Raw genomic sequence first — 20,929 nt, 5'->3', positions numbered from 1 at the left:
AGCCCTCCACTGTCTCTCCACTACCCTGAAATAAAACTGAAGCGGGAGGAGGGGGCCACGGCTCAGCCTCTCAGGCCATGTTTCCTGTTTGAGAATGTTTTTATATGATACAAGTGCCAGGTTTGAACTCACCATAAACCCACCCAATATAGCCCAAAGCAAAAAACCCTGGAGGTACTTAACACCACATCAGAGGGGGGGGGGGCAGCATCAAAACCCAACGTGGAAGGGGTATAAATAAAAAGCATGAGGTAAGTCGGCGGCTGAGCCTGCTGACGGGCTGCGTGTGGGAGGCAGACACTCTGACTGGGTGAGGGACAGAGAGAGAGAAGGGCATGGTCGCCACGGTGACGCCTCGCTCGCAGACACAGGACATCCCAGAAGACGCCGCTCTTCTTTGGGAACTTTTGACAGAGCGATAGGAAAGGAGAGCAGAGCAGCAGCAGCAGCAGAGTCCCGGGACCCCCTGTGTACCCCTCCCCTGGTCCTCCATCTGGATCCCATCTCTCTGGCCTGCTAATGCCTCCCCTGGGGGCCATGGCTCGCCCTTAATTTGTTTCATTTGTGACCTCTGACCCCGCCCACGCCCTGCCCCCTCAAACACGGAGCAAGAAGACAATCTCTCTCTGTGCACTTCCATCTCTGTGCTGCAGGCCTCCCATTTTCCACGGGTTTTAAAAAAAAAAAAAATGTATAAAAGAAACTTGAGCTTTGAAAACCACTTCAAAGTTTAACTTGAAAAACTGTTTCACATCAATGTTGGAACCTCTGCTCTGCAGGCCTGTGCATGCTGACCATGAACATCCAGAAAGGATCATCACTGAAATGAAAAGACTTACAGTTTTAGGTCAGCTTACGTTATCTGCTGGCTGTTCATGAAGTGGTACATAATGGAATTCAACAATATAACTAAGAATGAAGGAGCCAGACTGTATAATTACAAGCAACACATAAATAAACTGACTGACAGACCGAGCTGTGGCTTACTGGAGCATGAGAAGCTGTGAATCATGTGGAGGAGCAGTTCATTTTATCTGTGAAATCAACAAAGCTATGTCAATAAACCGATGTCAGCATCCCTGTCTGTCACCACTCCACTCATCGGTCTATATCTGCAGTGTCTGTGCCCTATTTTAGATAGCGGGGTAACATTTCGCCCCCATGTAGCCTCAGGATGTCCTGAAGAAGAACAAGCAAAAAAAAAAAAAAAAAAAAAAAACACAAAGAAAAACACAGTGAACGAGGGGGAAAGGCCCTAATGGAGGGGTTCTTGAACATTTCTGCAGCGCAAAAAGGAATGAGGGGGATTATCTAATGCCCTGAGGCTTTAGTCATAGATATATATAAAGACTAGATGTCTCGTCTGCGTTGCCGGCCAACGGAGTCGAACGTCCGCACATCGGCCATCTTGCCAAAAGGTTGCTCGCTCACCCATAACATTACATTACACCCATAACATTGTGTTTGATAGTGGTAAATATTAACCATAACTTGTCCAATTTTCAACCGATTTTTAAACGGTTTGGTATAAACGTCAGAGATGTAGATATGACACTGCATACTTATGAATAATTATGTAATTTTCTAAAAAAAATTATAATTTATGCAGTGTCATAACTACATCTCTGACGTTTATAACAAAGCAGACCGTTTAAAAATCAGTTAAAAATTTGAGCAAGTTATGGTTATTTACCACTACCAACACGATGTTATGGGTGAGCGAGCAACCTCTGGCAAGATGGCCGCCATGTGCGGACGTCCGGCTCCGTCGAACGAGACATCTAGTCTTTATATATATATCTATGGCTTTAGTAGTGTGTTGAGTTAAAGGATGAGGCCGTGGAGCACAAGCTGAAATTCAAAGTGACAGTGTGATCAATGTCCCTCTGTTTTGGAAAGCAGCTCCTCACACGTCTCCGCCAGCAGCAGAGACAGAGCCAGGGAGGGGCGGGGGGGGTGGGGGGGGGCGGCCGCTGGCCGAGGGCGCATGGTAACTGCTGTCAGAATTAGGCAATCCGACTGCCGCCACTCCAAACGGGAACGTAACTTATCCAAGCGCTGGCGTTTCATCGCTCCCTCTCAGTGAAGAGAAAATCACGGAAATATCCCATGAGATCATTCCTCAAAAGCATCCCGACAGGAGCCGTCCCTACAGGAACACACAGGGGGGGGGGGGGAACTGGGAGCTGCTGTGGGCCACATGTGGTCAGAGTGAGGTTGGCTACAGGGCGACAGCTCAGCATGAAACTGCGACAGTACTTATTAGGGTAATGAAAAATATATACTGCACTTAATGAGATGACCGGCACCGAGATGGGCCTGCAAGGGATTTATTTATTAACTGAAATTCAAAGCAGTGCTACAATTTAAGATCATTGTTGACTCAACATGTTTGATAACTCTATTGATTATACAGTTTGCATAATTTATTGACAAATCTTATCATAATTTCCTCAGGGTGAAGTCTGCAAACTGAAGTTTTTGTTTGAAGAACAGTCCAAAAAGCAAAGAGTATTAAATTTGCACTGGTATGAAACAATATCCATCGATGGCTCCAGGTATAGACGTGAGGGAAATAAGAATCTAATCACACTGATAACTTGTTCTTTCTGCATATGACAAGGGAACCTTTGAAACTTTAAATCCAAAGCATCAAATCCTGGAATCAATCAATCAATCAAATTGTATTTGTAGACCCCATATTCACAAATCACAATTCGTCTCATAGGGCTTTAACATGGTGAGAGATCCTCTGTCCTTAACCCTCAGCAAGAGGAAGGAAAAACTACTAAAAACCCTTTCAACAGGTAAAAATACGTAGAAACCTCAGAGAGCCAAGTGTCAAGTGTAGGAAAACATCATCGGGAATCAATGAATGCAGAACATTTTTACTTATTGATTATCAAAACTCTTATCCCTTTTTTCCCAGCTACAGATCAAATAATCAACCTCTCCTTTTGGCGGTGTGACTCTCCTCCCAACGGCGGGATCCTAGCAGGTGGATGCATTCAATTTAAGGCTGAACACAGCAACAGCGGTGCAGGTTTTGTTGTTTGGCTGAGACTGAGACTCACCTTTGACCAGCAGCTCGGGCTCTTCCTCCAGGCCCATCTTGTTCTTGTCAATGATCAGGCTCTTCATCTCCTCAGGCGCCTCTGTCACCGTGTGCCTGTGTGGAAGAGCAGGGAGAGCGATGTGAAATAACTCGCCTCTCTCACCTCTCAGTCTTCCCCCGACTACTCCCCACCGCCGCCCCATTGGGTGACTAATTGGCCTGGAGACATACGGTTGGCTGCGAAAAGCCCCCCTACACCCCCCACCACCCTCCAACGTGCCAACAACTAGTCTTCCCTGATACTCTCAGTGGGGGGGGAGTCACGCAGGAGGGGGTGGATTGGAAGAAGTGCCACGAATATCCGTCCTCAAGCGTACGTACACACACACACACACACACACACACACACACACACACACACACACACACACACACACACACACACACACACACACACACACACACACACACACACACACACACACACACACACACACACACACACACACACACACACACACACACACACACACACACACACACACACACACACGACAGCTCGTCTCTCTTTTATCACTCCAGCCGGGCGACTAGAAATAAACGTGACAGAGCGACGCCGGCCTGATTCCCGGGCAGACAGCTCACGCCGGTCAGAGGGAGGCAGAGGGTTCAAGGGGTCACAGCCTTGCACGGTTAAACCATAAACATCAAAAACATCTGTAAATCTACTGCAGCGCTTGCTCTGTCGTTCTCCATTTGATGCCCTCACCATCCCATCTGCATCTGGTCGGGGGGGCCCGGCTGTGGGCGTTGTTATCTCAGGCCAAGGTCCATTTCCAGTCTCTGGGATTGTTTGGAGGTTTTTTATCTCTCCTCATTTATTTGCCTAATTGCTCGTTTATTTTCTCTATTTCCTGGGCCTAACAAGCTTTGTTAGGTACAAGTGAGAAACCCCTCCTTCCTTCCTGTCCTCCTCCTCCTCCTTGAGGTATCACTGCTCAGGAAATGAGCCAAGCCCTCCCTCCCTGATGTCTGGCCTCTGGTTACCGACTCGCTCTCCGGCTGATTTATGTCATTATTGATCGGATAATGCTTGGAATGTTCCTCCTCACTGAAGGCGGTGATAATCAATGAGTCTGAATATAGCCTTATCTGCTTTGACTCAGCTTACACGACTGCAGAGGCCATTTCCTGTCTTTCTACTGACCTGATCCTGTCCACACAATGGCATATAAAGTGGATCCATGGGACATTACCTCTCATTTATACAGGTTTATCCTTTTATTAAACATAATTATAGATTCAAAGTGATTGCCATCTATAATGTAAGCTAGTGAGGCTGTGTCTATCTGGTGGGTCCTTATTTTGTTTCAACCCTGTCTGTTTGTTGCTTGACTGTTTGTAAGCAAGATTACTTTATAACTACACAACGACATTGCCAGAAACTTGGTGGAAGGATGCAGTATGGGTTAGGGAAGCACTTGAGAATACAAATCAGGGGACGGGTCCAGGATTTTCTATTATTATCACGACAGCATTTTTTGACATTTTCATTGATTTCCCACAAAATTATTCATGGATACTAAAATGGCAAATCAGGCATATTTAGGAGACTGATATCCGCGAGAATGTGAAATTTGGTGCAGTTTGATTATTTAATGTGACTTTTCTGCCCTGATGGAGATTTGCGCTCTGCTGCCATTCTAGTTTTCTAAACTCATCACCAAAAAGCAAGAGTGAGAGGAGGACAATCGTGATCCGGTCACATTATACCCACCCAGTCAGGCTGTGTTACTAAGCCTGCCCGCTTGCTCCAGCAACAGCCTGCGAGGACCTCTGAGAGTCCGCGCATCCACAGACTCCACTTAAAGGCATTAAAATAAACACAGACATGTGAGGACGTCTCGCATTTGAGGTTGTTAATATCCCCTGCTACATAACAGAGACCTACGAGCAGACGGGCAGAGTTACTCTGTGTGCAGCCCAAACAGGACAAGGATTAGAACTAAAGAAAAACCTACGCCTCCATCGGAGAATATAGGCTTGTGTACACGGCAGCTGTGTTTATGTTCCATGCATCCAAAATGTCAACAACCGTCGTTTCTTAATCTAGGTTTAGGTTGAACTAATATTACAACAAGGACAAATTTAAACTTATAAACAACTGCTGTAACCAAGAGCAGTGACTTAACTTTACAGTAAGTGGAAGATGTTATAAAGTCTCAATTCTGTGTTACATTAACACACATAACATAACAGTATATTGCACAGTACACATCCCCATTTCTCTCCTGCTTTGCATTTTACTTTTTATTTAACTTTTTATATCTTGTATATATCTGTTTTTGCATTTTACTCTTTATTTAACTTTTATGTCTTGTATATATATTTGTTTTATATACAGTTTTTTCTTTCTTATGTGAAGTACTTATTGTGTTTTTATGCTTTATGTTAAATGTATGCACCTTTTTACCAAAGAAAATTCCAGGTAGGTGTAAACCTACTTGGCAATAAATCCTTTCTGATTCTGATTCTGAAAGTACCCAGACATCTTGGAAGAATAATCTTGCTGAAAATCAACCTTGGTTCTCATGTCTGCAGATTTCTAAGTCATGTAGACATCTTAGCAATAATAACCAGCGCAGAGAGAAATCTGTCTCCCTGCCCCTAACTGGACGATCCTTCCGTCTTTAACTTGAAAAACTTTATAAATCAACTTCAATGCCCCTTTTAGGTCACGCAGAGAGGAAGCGCAGGGTATGACAAAAGGACAAAAGCACAGGTCCAAACCCAAGGTTTGACCTTTAGCAACACAAACTAGCCTGACCTTCAATTTAAGTGTTGCTTTGGCAGAGTCAATATGTGCATTGTGTCCAAAAAAGCCCGGCTAATGTCCAAAAATCAGGAGACGGGCTGGAGACCGCAGCAGTAAAGTTGTCTCTGCAAAAAGTCTGCTCAAGATAACCAACTCTTATTGTTGTAATGAGATGTCTTTCTTCTTCATTTCTTTCATGTTCTAATATTTTCTCATTGTTGCAACATATTAAATGAGAAGAAACTTGTAATAATGAGAATATAAATTGAGCATTCAGCGAGTTTAACTCCGGGGGAAGAATCACATCGAGCTGGAAAATCTTTGTTTCTCGTCTTCTAGTGTGTTCACGTTTTTATCAGTCAACATCTGCATCACATGGTTGAACCAATCCTGTCTTTCCTATCACTCTCCTGAAAAAAACAACATGCTATTCAGCTCAGAGCAACTGCACTGTTGATGTGGGGGCTTCGGATCTCAACAGCTGTCCAGCCGCCCTGTTACCACCACCCCCCCGCCCCAGCCCCCCAGCCCCCAGACCCTACCACCCCCACATTCCCAGAAGCCCCAGCAGAGGCTGCGACGGAGGGGGCCCATGGTAGGCGGCTTCCTGCGGACTGCAGGAAACAATTTGATATGGGGATTAAGCAGCACAGAGAAAAGAGCGAGTGCACATACACAGAGAGAACACCTCTCTTCCCTGCCCTGAGGACGGCGCATCAGCTACCGCGGGGGAGGAGTGTCGTTTCAAAGTCACACTTCGGAGATGTGTTGAGAATCAAGGTTCAAATCAATCATTCCCTCTGCTCTGCCCTTTTTTATTGAGATGAAATCGCAGACTGGAGACCAGTTATTCTCCTCAGACACAGAGAAGTTTTGTTTCAAAAAGGGAAAGAGCCATCACAGCGATTCGGTTATGGAAGTTAAAAGAAAAACATCTGCAGGCCTCTGCTGCATATAGAGCAGCTCAGAGCAGCGAATATAAAATGTAGGCTGTCCCTCGAAATAGGAGAGGGGAAGTCAAAAAAGAAGAAACATGATTTGCAAGATGAACGAAAATGTCCCTATATAACCACAGAGAGTTTATTCTATAGCAAATTTAAAGCACAAGTGTTAACATCCTGTGCAACAAATGTCCTCTCACATTTGTATAGAAATGAGTGACAGTGTGTATGTTGTGTAATCTGACTGCTGGTTAGTACAGTAAAAATAAAATAAAAAAAAATAAATAAACAAAATAAACAAACAGTGTGAGTGAGACACAGAGTTGTGCTCATTACTACTCATCCATTCATCACTAGTTGTCGCCACCACTTACTGGTGTGTGCCCTGTTTTCTTTCCAGTTCCACATCTCTTATAGCTACTCAACACAAAATTGAGTAGGGTTGCAGTAATCATTTATATTTTTGAATATCCCGCCATTTTCTTCTTGATCATCTCGAGTAGAATAGAATTTTCCTCAGCTCAGGGTGATGTTTTTGAACGTCTTATTTGAATGAATAAAACGAAAATCCACACATTATGTTGATTATTGTGTTAAACAAATCTTGCATCATGTTGGAGAAGCTGGACCCAAAACATATTCAAAACCATTACCTTTGTAAGGTTGATCGATTAATCAACTGATCAGTAGAAGCTGGAGGGATTAAGTTAATTAATCAATTGTTAACATACTAATGACCGTAAAAGAGACACGGTGAGTATCCAGAACACAGCGGCTTCATGAATTGCTGGACTTTCTTCTTCAACTCATCAATTTGGAAATAGCCCTTTTAGCTGTTGCAAAATCTAACACACAAAAAGTCACTAGCTGACCTTACTTTAAACCCATCATTTTAACATAACACAGCATAATGGCATATAATTTAAAACAGTGTTTTAAAAACACTAACGACCTTGTAAGACACACTACTGCATTGTTGAAGATCCTACATGGGTGTGGCCGACCTCCAATCCGGTTCAGTCGAGTGCAGATTTACTAGGATTTACAGGAGGTCACTGAATTCCATGTACAAGAGAGAAACGCGCACAGCATCCCACCTTTAAACAGGTGAAAGAAAACCCACAGGAGAGTCAGGGAGATGTAAATCAACTCCCAGAGAAGACCTTCAATTAGCCAAAGTAATTGAAAACACCATTTGGACTGTGAGGTTAAGTGGTTAGCATTTTATCACTGGGACTGCCATTAATTTAATTCACTGTAGCCGCACTCCCTGTAAATCTCATCGGCTTCGACCTTGTTTTATCTTTTTCACTGATTATATGATGAATAATGAATAATACATGCTGTTATTGGTTACGGTACAAGTTACAATGAGCACTTCCAAAGATTAAAACTGGTTCAGGAATCAGAGGCGCTGTCTGCTCGGATCGTTTCAATATTTATTATAGGCAGCCAAGTTGGTAAACTGATCACGTCAGAGTGTAGTTTGTAAAGACATTTCTGACAGCCACAGTTATCCTTCACCTGGCAAAAAATGTCACCAAACCAGTTTCTGACGGTTAAATAAATTTTCATATTTGCACTAATGTGACCTCATCAGCCAATTTTAAAAAGGAGTTATACATAGTTTGTTTCAGGTCCAATTCATAACCCATAACAAAGCAAAGGTAGCCAAGTTAGGCTAGCAACAGGGGTTAGAATGCAACACACCCAAGCCCGACTAAACTGACGTTTCTGTTCTTCCAATTCTAAAGACTGCCTGTGAATGCAGCATTATCTACTGTTTCAAGCTAGAGACGGACCCAAGCCTATGGTCCGTTCATAAATACTGTTCATCACGACTGATGAGCGCATTGTCGAGGGGCCTTTCACGGTGCCACGCTTAAATCTGCCAAGTACGAGAAGCGCAGTGAGTTGATTCGTTTGTGACCATATGTAGCCGCAGCGATTGAGTGATGAGTAATTGATTTCAGTCCAGGGTCTAATCACGACGCAGAGACGCTAATTAAAGTGAGAAAAAGCCGTGTCCTTGCTCTCGGGCTCAGATGACCGCATTTGGACACAGCGGAGACTCGTCCCGGCGCACAAAGCGGGTCCTTGTCACCACAAAAAAACGGGCACATTTTCAAAAAGTGACCCTTGCGCGGCTGCGTCACCGAAAAAATACTTTATCTGATGCTGACGAGACAGCCAGACGGGTTCAAACAAATGAACTCAACCCAGTATGGGAGTCAGATGTCCATGGGCTTATCTACTGGTCCCAAATGATGGGCCTGCGTCACTTCACACAGATTTGTATTAGACGTCCGAACAAGCACAAAGGATAAACAACTTTATCTAAAACAGAATCATAATCAGAGTTTCTTTTTGTAGAAATCCATCCTCCTCTCTCTCGTCTCCACCCCCTCCCCCCACAGTGCACGGGCTGGCTGCATGGGCCTCTGGCTGAAGCTGGGCTGGTGGGAAAATTGGGAATGTGGTGATTAAGACTGGGCCTATATGACCTCCCAGCTAAAAATACGCTGTTTACTCAAGACCACTGCCAAGAAACTCTGGACGAGGCAGAGGGGAGAGGGAAGAAAAGTCGTGTTTTGAGAAAGGAGGAGGGTGGGGGGTGGTACAGGAAGTCAGAGTTGGTGACTGAAGGGGAGTGTGTTGATCAGAAAAGAAATCTTATGATCTGCAGTTTTAAAAATATCCGAATGAAATCGCTTTGATCGTGATGATGTGAACTCAAACATTCTACATTTCCTGATGTCGTTCAAGGGGTCGCTGAGTGACGGGTGGATGGCTGACAGACAGACTGACGGACACTCAGACAGCCAATTACCGGGGGCCCACTTCTAAGCTTCCTACCCAAACACTCACATGTTTCATGCGCACACACACACACACACACACACACACACACACACACACACACACACACACACACACACACACACACACACACACACACACACACACACACACACACACACACACACACACACACACACACAGTCTGTCTCTCACGCACAGACGTACTGTATATCCACACACATGAAATACATTATCAAACACTGGTCTCTTTCAGCCATCGCCGCCTGGCAGCCCAAACCACAGCATGTCAACTCTTTGACAGTCAAAGGCCATCAAAAAAACGAGGGAGAGGGGGCTAATGAGGGAGCAGATGGAACAAATGATGAGAAAGAGAGATGGGGAAGTCCTCTGGTGTCCATTTCTATTTCTGCTAGAGTTTTGCACTCTGCCCTGCCCTGGCTGTGAGACGCAGTGAGGAAAGTAAAACTAGTGGTGATGCAAGACAGATTTGAGTGTGAACACAGCAGGAGGGAGCACGCTGGCTGGCACTGTGCTGGTGGTCAGACCTGGTATTACCATCCGTCCAGAGAGATCCCATCACAAGTGGTCAGCGCTAAGTATACAAGTTCACACCTGACATTTAAATGTGTCCTGAATGTGTCTCCTGTGACCACAGCTTGCTTCCCGGCTCTATACACAAATATACATGACACGTCATTTGTGTACGTAAAAACAAGTTATGTTGTTTTTACCCAGCCTGAGTTTACAGATGTGGCTGATGACAATGTGTGTGTGTGTGTGTGTGTGTGTGTGTGTGTGTGTCTGTGTGTGTGTGAAAAATAAGTTTAAACTGTATCAGGTCAGAGGAGGTCCGTTGAGTAGGGGGTCCTTCATGTACTGTATGTGGTCCACACAGTGAAACTGTTTGAAACTATTCTTTTTACTCTCCCTGGTTATGTAGCACATTGTTTTGATATGGTTCAATTCTTGTTCTACGAGGACATAAGCAAACGCAATCTTTACTAAAATCTCCACTGTTCCTGTTAATTTCCTCTGGCTGTATGATTATGAAAAATGTTTTTGCAGTAGATTTCATTTGCCATGCTCAACAGAGAAAGCTGAATATTTGGCTTATGACTCAAGTTAATCAAATAATAATACTTTCTAATGACCTGAAATGTAGTGGAATGTTTGAGCACTGCAACTGCACTTTTTGGCGTTTTGTAAACCCATGAGGTTTGGGCACACCGTTTGCATGACACGAAAATAAAATAAAATCAAACTGTGCATGTGGCACGTGGCCACGTTTGCTTAATAAAAAAAAAAACTGAAACTCAAAATGCATCATACACAAAAAGCATGGTATTTCCACATTTAAAAATGACTGACAGCAAGTCTTTATCCAGGAGTTCAGGGAGACCTCTGAGACACCACACGTGTCTGAACACACCACTGTCGAATGATCTGAGCATGGCCATATTAACCTCAGTCTGGTAGAACAAACAACAAAAAAATTCCCCTCAATGAATCAGCATCATATCTGCGCCCGTTATTCAAACAAATATTTCGGATTTATGTCTCGTACTGTGTGGTTTAACTCAATAGCTCAATAAAAGTTCAAAGTAAACCACAGCGGGGACGCCTTGTAATGACCAGTGACTAAAGATAAACTTATATGACCCCATTTGCTATAAAACAATGCCATGACTTATCAGATCCTGGCTTTGCTTTCCCTTCCATACGGCTGAACTCCTGGGCGTGTCCACTCACTGGCCAGGTAATGACCGAGCACTGCACTCTCTAATCTCTGCCCTCGGTGTGATGATTACAGCCATGGCTTCTAACACACTCCCTTCAAAACCACCACCACTATATTGTCAAAGTGACACACTCGCATGTGCGCGTGCACACACACACACGTCCGAGCCACACCTCTTCTGGGAGTGCTGCTGATGTAGTCCTGAGTCACCCAGTCTGGATTGCCTACCTTCCTCCTCACGTCGACCCATTCCTGCTCTCAACAGCCGGCAGCACAATGTGTCAGCTTCAGCTCAACCACCTAGCACCCGGGGCAGCATTCTACGAGAGTCGCGGCAGGAACCTCCTTCATGCATGTGCGGTGTACGATCGTCCTACAAGTCGAGCTTTGTGACTCACTGGCTTTGAGTCGGCCGATGTACAGTGGAGATTGTGGATGGGGGGATGCCAAAGATAAAGTGGAGCAGAGCCAGGCTACATCACTGAGATCACAGCTCTGTACTAATAGTCTGGATCAAGCCCTCCATTAATCACTCCTTCCCTTTGTCTCTTGCATTCGCTCGTAAACCACATGACCGTTGTATTATTTGTCGGTCGCATAGTGGCTCCTTGTAACGGGCAGTTTGAATGCACAGCCTTCAAACAAAAAATGCGATTGGATTTTTTTTGTTGTGGAGTTAGCTGGACATTACAACTACGGCGGGTCACAGACTTCTCGGTTGAATATTGACATTATTGGCCGTTGCAGCCCCTAACGGCAGCTAAGCCAACCTTTGAATGGAAAAGTTCATAATTCAAAAGGTTACTTGCGAATATTGGACTATCTGTCAATACAGTTTCGATTCGGTGCCACTTCTACCGATACACACGTGAAAATGTGTGCGGCTGTTAGGTTAAGCACATGAGAGAACTCCTGCAGAGGAAGTGCAAAAGAAAAATCAACTGAGAGGCCTGTAGTTACACATGTGCCAGGGACAAATACAGCAATCCACAGCACCCAGAGGAAGTATACAAGTAAAAGAAGGAACTATAACTTCCTTTTTTTTTCTAAGAGGGGGAAGGAGGGTGGGGGTTCTCTCTCTCCTTACCCGTTTGTTCCATTGGCTGTACGAGTTGGTTGAGAAACAGTCACATCAGCTGGACTCTGTCAACAGAAGAGAGAGAGAGAGAGAGAGAATAGGGTAAATAGGTAATAATGCAGCACAAACATTGGCCTGTCCTTAGAACCAGCCCACAGGTTGCAGATGGGGTCCCTCAATGGTTTGCCTTCAGTGGACGTGTTACAGTAGACCATGCAGCCATTCCTGGCAATCCCAGCACATAGCTGCTCTGTTCCTGTAATGCTTGGCTCTCACTTGCAACGGGGTGAGCTGGTGGGGAGAAAATATGGCATGCAAAACAAGCTCATTTAATATAGGAGAGAGGGGAACAGAGGACTCGTTTGTGCCGTGGCTGCGTGCAAACCCCAAAATGCTTTTATTGTGATCAGTCGTTTCTCTGCGAAGGTTGTTAACCTAAAAATAAACCTGGTCTTTGAGATTGCACTCATTGCAGGAACAGCTGCCTCGATCGTTTCTGCCCACAAGTATATAGAGAGGGAAGCTGATGTTAAAAGGCTGCCAGATAAAAGATAACAGGGAGATCGCAGAGGGGGATTCTATAAATAAAGTCATGTAGGTGTGCTGATGATGACTATCTGACAATCACAGCCATAAAAGTTATATAAGTTATCCAGTCTGCTAAAGCCTGATAAAATATCATATCACATTCCCTCCTTCCCACCTTGGCCATCAGGTTTTATATGGAAATTGGAGTTAGTCCTTCTAGAGGCTACAAGACACGTAAAATCATATTTCACGGGTGGAACAATGAACTTTTCACGGCAGGACTCCCCTGTTAAGCAGATGATGGGAGAGGATGTTTCTTGTCACTGTTCCTCAGCCCTTAGATTCCCAACCTGACTTTGGAAAGCCCCAACAGACCTCAGCGCTTGCCCGAGAGCAGTATGGGCCGATTCCCTTATGTGTGAGACAGGCAGGACCGTTAGTCCCCCCCTGGCCCAACTTGTTGTCTCTGTGAGCCACAGCCTTGAGCCAGCTCCTGCGGCTGCCCCGGCCCAGCTTGGGTGTGTTGGCCTACCTGAAACACTATCCAGGTCAGATCTGGGCCCCTCACAGTTACACACACACAGATACACACACACCACACTTTACTACTGGGCAAACTAGCCTAAGTTTAGCCCGTGCCCTGTAAAAACAATCTACTGCTTCTTTTTGGGTGGCTCAAAACTAACAAAGAAATCATTAACTACAAATGTATAGGCTTGTATGGGATCTGTGTTGTATTTACAAGGCAGATGGACTCTGAAGCAAATGAGGAAAAGGTGAGGATTCGGATAATAAGACGCAATTAATGTTTAACCAAGGCAGAGATACTGTAAATGTCGCACCAGACAGGCAAGAATAACTGAGAAGCACCGGAAAGCGACTTGTGAATGGAGGAGAAGTGTCTACGGTAATTCCCTCCCCCTGTCTGTTAACCATAAATGATTCAGCCGAGCCAACAGCCCCAGAGAAGAAAATTCAGACAGACAGCCATGACTGAAAGCGACAAATCAATACAAATCACATCAAGGACTGCAAAGCTGTAAATCCACGAAATAAACTAATCAGACAATCCATAAACCAATGGTTCAGGTTGATCGAGTTACAGAGTTCTAGGCAGTTCTCCACAAAATGTGACAATTTACAGAAATATAGCTTTCCAATGAGTTAATGGGGTGTGGGATGAGGAGTGAGGATAGCGTGCGATGCAGAGCCCTGGCAAAAGCTCCCCCGTTGGACAGGCAGCGGATGAATCACTCCAGACTAGAACAGAGCATGGAGGGAAAGAGGGAAAGATGCTGTGATGTGTTTGTTCCGTGGCTGACTTCCGCTCTCGCTTTCCCTCTGTCTACTCTCTCTCTCTTTCTCTTTCTCTCTCTCTCCCTTCAGCTCTCCTGGGAGGCTGAGTAACCAGGAGGAAATGCTTGGGCTCAGCCAGTGTCGGCCTGAAGACCAGATGTGTGGCCTAGAGGTGGTGAGGCAGAGACGCAACGGAAACCAAATATAAACCAGCGTACCGTGACACCTCTGAAGACAGAGGGCAGTAGTGACGGTTCTCGGGACCCACTTTCAGCAGTGGTGGGACTGGGTCTGTTTGTTCCAGGCAACAGGATGCACTGCGGTGCTCCCATCCACAAATACTACTGCACAGGATGGCGCTACTTTATGGGCAAAACGTGACTTCACCTTGCATAAAAGTTGAATGAAGTTTCAGTGGAAATGGAAAAGAAGAGAAAATGACGGATGTCCCGTTCCTAAAATTAGTCCGGTGCTATCCTAACACAGGAGGCATTCAGCTCTCACTGTTTGGGCAGCTGTTGGAGAGCAGCTTCGTTGAATGGGGACTGTAAACACGCAGGGAGAAGGGTTCTGACATGGCCCCGTGCTCTTAAGGGCAAAGCCAACACGAGCGTCAGCAGCACTGACTCATGGTTCCAACCTCAGTGAGACCAGTCCTGGCAGGGGCAGCTGCGTCACCGTTGGCTGTGGTGCTGTGGATGCGGCAAGTCCCGGTGTCCTCTGGCAGCATGTTGGAAAACAACTCTGGAGATTGTGGTGAAAGTTTTGGACGTCTTAAGCGAGGGAGACCCGAGTGAACCTGCGGGTTGCTGTGGTCATCCCTGGCAGGAGCTGGATGGAGTCCTGCTAAACGCTGGATCTCAGCATTACAAAGTCCCAAAAGACACACCAACACACACACAGAGAGACACACACAGACACACACCCAGGGAGGTCTGACCTGCTGCACACACACAAAATGTGGCTTGTCAAGCTCTTGACGATATTGAGCTCTTTGGGTAAACGATGGGACATAGCCCTAAGGGGGTTTACCGGGGGAATCTTCCACCCCCACCCCCTCCGTTGACACCATGACAAGCCGAACAGTATCTGCTACATCTGTATATTCTGGGGGGGGGGGGGGGGGGTGTCTCTGGGGAGCATAACCAACAGAAATTGGATAAGAGTGGGTCAGCTGATGATGATGATATTGGCTTAGAGTGGTTTGACTGTGGCCTTAATTATTGGCTGAGCGTACACTATTGACACAGGGTTACAATACCCAGCATTAACCACTGAGGCAGATCAAAAGAAAACAGGATTGGTGGGAGTGGATTGATTTTTCTGCAAGGATCATGGAATCAATAATCAATAACTTAATGACACCTGGGTAACAAAAATAATTTTTCCAAAAGGCCATTTCCTGTCTTCGGTCACTTGGTGAAACATAGGTTGCGTTAATCAATAAAGTGGATTATCCTGAAAAGAACTAATCTGATAAACTGAACATGATAGATTAGACAGGAGTGCTCCACAAAGGAAAATATACCACTCTGATTAATAGAAGAAGTCATTATTATGGACTAGGACAAATCAATTCCTATTCATGAATATTTGAGAGTAAGATATAAATAGCACCAAGGCCAGAGCCATCAGTGGTGTATCACCACTTCAGGGGAGGGGGGGGAGCAGCTTCCAAGACAAAGCAGCATTAGAGCTCCAAAGGAATCACTTTTTTTCAACCTATTATAAAAAACTATAAATACAGCTTTCATTTAGGAATTATTGTTACTATATATGTTATGCACCAAGAAACCCCCCCCCCTTCCTCCGATTCATATGATTGAAACTGACAGCTCTGAGTTCAGTGAGCTTGGCTCAACAAGCAATGACCAAAAAAACTTTATTACAGCTAGGTGAAAACTATTTCTCCTATTCCAGTCACTACTTGGTCATACACCTGCACAGGCAATTGAAAGCTGTCATGTTAAAGTTGTCCCAAAAATGTTGGGTGGATTCTCAGCTTTTACTTGTCATATTTATCGTAATAATTTAGAGTTTATACATGGACCTGAATGCAATCCTTAGGTCAAGGTCATAGCACAGAGCGCGTTCTTCTCCAAACAGCACACGTAAAATACATTAAACCAACGTTAAACTGTATAGGGAAAGGAGATCTCTTTGTTTTGCTTTAAAAGACTTCTTCACTGAGACATGTTACTATGATCCCGTATTGATTGCAGATTTGAACCCCAGTTGGGTTCCTCTGACCACCGATGGTATGGCAGATGGATTGAATGTTTGCCAAAGAGAAGCATGCTCCACAACAGGGTTATCGACAGAGGTGCTGGTTGTGTTGGCCGAGCGACACTTATCCGTTCCCATGCACATTGCTGCAGTGTTGCACTGGTTGGCTGCTAGCACATAAATGGGCCAATAAATAGATAAGCACTAGTGGCTCCAGGTTGCAGGCTACCACTTTCACCTGCGCAAAGACGAAGAAAACTATGTGAAAGTTCTCCTTGAACACACAGTCTGATGTGGGGAAATGCTCCCAGACGCCATGATTACGTGCAGGTAGATTGTTTCTACGAAGCTGCACATAAAGAGCTGTAGGTCGGGTCATACAGAGAGGGCCTACCTCAATTCAAGGCAACAATGCACCCTCACAAGGGGATGGACAATACTGAACTCTCTGTCGCTGATCAGATGACTAACATTACAGAGAAGACAAGGCCACAGTCTTATTTGCAACTGGGTGGACGAGGGCCAAACACACAGGATCAGTTCAACACACTGGGCTTTGGAGGTTGCATCATTGTGTGCGTGCGTGCGTGTCTTTCTATGGTTGTGTGGACACAACTTTGGTGAAAATCTTTCGAGGACATTACAACCAGTACCTCAGTTTGAGGGTAGAATCACATTGAGGCTGGGGGTCATATGGTCAATGTTGAGCCACAAGGCATTGTCACTTCAATGGGTGTTCTCCTAACTGTAGTGTGTGTATGTGTATGTGTGTGTGTGTGTGTGTGTGCGTGCGTGTCTTTTTATGGTTGTGTGTGGACACAACTTTGGTGAAAACCTTTCGAGGACATTACAACCAGTACCTCATGTTTGAGGGTTGAGGGTAGAATCACATTGAGGCTGGGGGTCATAGGGTCGATGTCGAGCCACAAGGCATTGTCATTTCAATGGGTGTTCTCCTAACTGTAGTGTGTGTGTGTGTGTGTGTGTGCGTGCGTGTCTTTCTATGGTTGTGTGGACACAACTTTGGTGAAAACCTTTCGAGGACATTACAACCAGTACCTCAGTTTTAGGGTTGAGGGTAGAATTACATTGAAGCTGGGGGTCATATGGTCAATGTTGAGTAACAAGGCATTGTCACTTCAATGGGTGTTCTCCTAACTGTAGTGTGTGTGTGTGTGTGTGTGTGTGTGTGTGTGTGTGTGCCTCCATGCAAACCTTGACGTCAAACTGGGCAGGAGCAGCAAAGTCTGCCATCGAGGCTCGCACAGAACCAATAACTCAGTTAACAGAGAGCATGAGAACACTTCAACACACGGGCTGTGCTGTGAACACAAGCTCTCGAATTATCAATCCATGTTGACTTTTCAAAAGCATAATGACACGTTCTTATCACGGGCTGCAGCCACATCTGTTTGCACAAAGCTGACATTAAGTTGACCCCGTGTTTTATGAATTGCTCAAGGTGCAGCCATGTGCAGGACGCACAGATACGTCTCTCCACTCACTTTTTTTTTGGACATTTCTAGATGTGTGCATGTGTGTAGCCAGGGAGCAGCTGAATGTGGTGCATGCAGGTGGAGAGTGTGGGTTTTTTTACCCGGCCATTGGGAGTCAAGTCCTCCTTGTTGCGCAATTCGAAAGACTCTTCCTCCTCTTTCTCCCCATAGTCGCGTCCGAGCAAACTGAAGCCCTGCCTGCAGCACAGAAACCAGCAAAGTCCTTGCAAAGGCATTCAAATGAGCTTCCGTGGGTCTTCACAAGGGTTTCTCTCGGTTCTCTCCAGGTTTGGGGTTCTTCTTCCACGCTCACGCCGCCAGGAGCCTCCAGGGGCTGCGTGAGAGCAGACGGGACTCCCTCTCCCGCAGATGTCCGGTGAAGAGGAGGAGGAGGAGGAGGAAGATGAAGGGAAGCATTAGATCGCTCTCTCCCCTCTGTCAGAACCACATGGTGGACGTCCACTAACTAAACACGGCGGCAGGTTTTACAATCCAGAGAAGTGGATCCGTGGGGGAAATCCTTCACCAGTTTCCAGGGTTTCTGACTTTCTGGCTTGAAGAAATGTAAAAAGAAAGAAAACAACTAGCTCGACATCCAGATCTGGAAGTGGATGTTGGAGATGAGGGGTCGGATGAGTCTGAGAGAAGTCATCCTGGTGCTAGGAACAGCTACAAGTGAAGTAGTGATATGTGGCAGCAGCGCACCTCGGAGCAGCAGCCACTTTTTGAACAAAAGCGTGCTGCAGCTGAGACAGCACACAGGCCCCGCCCACAAACCTGACGACCCGCATGTGATTGGCTGAGCGCAGACACTCCCCGGAGTTTCACGCCCCCCGAGACACGCCCCTCCCCGGTGACAGAGCATCACATGCACGGTTTCTACACTTTATGCTCATTATCCAGGGTGTGTTTTATTTTACTTAACCCTAGTATTCATACCATAGAATAGACTATAGAACTAGAGAGAGCAAGTATTGAGATACTCCTACTTGTTTCTTAAACTCTTTCTGTGTCAAGTTAGGTTTTGTAATAGTGGCTAAAATGATCAAATATATGAAAAGGAGTAAAAGAATATGGCATTTCCCTCTGAGATGAGACTGAGGAGAAGTATTGAGTAGCATGAAAGGGATTTTATTTTATATGTGGGATCAATTTAGAAATATTCCTTTTCAAAAACTAAAGATTTAGTTTGAAGTTACTTTAGCGCAATTAATGTAATTTCTCATATGGAATAACCAATGACGGACAAAGTATTCAGATCATTTCCTTGAGTAAAAGTAGCCCGTACATGTTAAGGTCCTGAATTCCAAATGTTACTTATGTATTGTCAAATATAAAGTACTGTCGATATGTCAATATGGAATAACCATTGTCTGTAAGTGATGTATTAATATACATTGGATCTTTATTATTGTTGTGTCACCCTTTAAGCGGACAAATAATGTTACTACTGGTTGAGATGACTTTTCAACTGCTTACCTAATTTTTTAATCTATTAAAAATGTAGCATGAAATGCTCGAGTAAATTACACAAACTCCACTTAAGTACAGTACTTCCATCATGTATTTGCTTTACCACTGTGAGTGTGCGATGATATTAGCATGCTCAACATTTTGAGTGTTTTACTTTTGCTGTATCGGAATAGCAGGACATGACTCACTTATTTTACAAAACTTTATTGGAAGAAACGATACGATCTTTCTGTGCCATGATATTGATTACCATCATTTGTTCGCTCTTTCTTGCAAACTCTCTCTTAATCTCTGCATTCTCACTAAACTCTTGCTTTTCTTACACACACACACACACACACATCCTGATCTGTGCACTCACACACACACACACACACACACTCCTCCCCCACTCTTTCGTCTTCCACTTTGCTGAACAGTCTGCAAAGATACAGCAGGAGGTAAGAGGACTGGTGCTAAATCCAGACACGTGATATATCCAGTCCCCTCGGCGCTCGTGCTTATTTCTGCCCTAATATCCCTTCATTTCCCCTGCTCTGCTCTGTGCAAACCCACCCCCCCTCACACACACACACACACACACACACACATACACACACACACACACATACACACACACATCTCAGTCAGCTGGCTTTAACTCCTTCCTCACCAAGGAGAGCTTTTTAGCTTGATGGATACACTCCTTCGATTCAGTTCTCCCACCAAACACACACACACACACACACACACACACACACACAGACACACACACACACACACACACACACACACACACACACACACACACACACACACACACACACACTATGAGCAGTTTTTTCAGTGTGCATATACATAAGCACACTGCTCCTTCAGACACTCTTAACCCTTTTCCCCACTGGTGCCCCGGGGGCTTTGGGAATCAATAAAAAGGCTCATGGATGCACCTTTTCAGCTGGGGTGCATTCAGCGTTATGGACAGTAATCCTGACCCACCACTCCTCCCCACCCCATCTTCGAGTAACACACACACAGACACACTGCCCCACATTTCAGACCGGTGTGGATACAGGAAAGAAGAGAGATTTTCGGTTTAGCTTTCCACTTGACATGGAGGTGTACGTTACAAAAGAGCTCAGGCGCATTTGCTTGAGTGGAACCGTATCTCCTCAACTCTCTTTTCTTGAAAGTACAGCAGCCCTGTGTCTCCCAGCCCCCTCCTCTGCTCTCCCTCTCCCTCTCCCCCTCTCCCTCCCCCCCTCTCCCTCTCTCTCTCTCTGTGTCTGTATCCACAGTATCTCTCTCCAGGGCCAGATCCTCCCTGTCCTCCCCCATATCCCAAAACAATACGCTGGGGGCCCCTGCTCCCACAGACCTGGAGGAACATATGTTTTATTTTTAGAGCTCACTCCCTGAACCCGCGCTAGTAAAGTGGAAAAAAAAAGAGCGACTGCCCTCTCTCCCTATAGGGTTCCTGC

The 20,929-nt window shown here is 45.2% G+C and overlaps 1 protein-coding gene across 1 annotated transcript in view; it reads right to left on the bottom strand.

Annotated features, from left to right (window-relative positions):
• The window catches only part of plekhh3 (pleckstrin homology, MyTH4 and FERM domain containing H3), a 35,439-nt gene extending 16,733 nt beyond the window's left edge, over positions 1-18,706 (bottom strand). The window contains exons 1-3 of the mRNA XM_061090682.1: positions 18,098-18,706; positions 12,460-12,515; positions 3,075-3,169 (exon numbers count right to left, since the gene is read on the bottom strand). Of these exons, the coding sequence (XP_060946665.1) occupies positions 3,075-3,169; positions 12,460-12,515; positions 18,098-18,232 (286 nt within the window). The 5' untranslated portion in view covers positions 18,233-18,706. The remainder of the gene's footprint in view (positions 1-3,074; positions 3,170-12,459; positions 12,516-18,097) is intronic.
• Positions 18,707-20,929: the final 2,223 nt, after the last annotated feature.

This window comes from Limanda limanda, chromosome 17 (assembly GCF_963576545.1).
Source record: "Limanda limanda chromosome 17, fLimLim1.1, whole genome shotgun sequence".
Taxonomy (NCBI): Eukaryota; Metazoa; Chordata; class Actinopteri; order Pleuronectiformes; family Pleuronectidae; genus Limanda; species Limanda limanda.
Note: the sequence above shows the minus strand (reverse complement) of the source record. Positions and strands in the feature narration are given on the sequence as shown.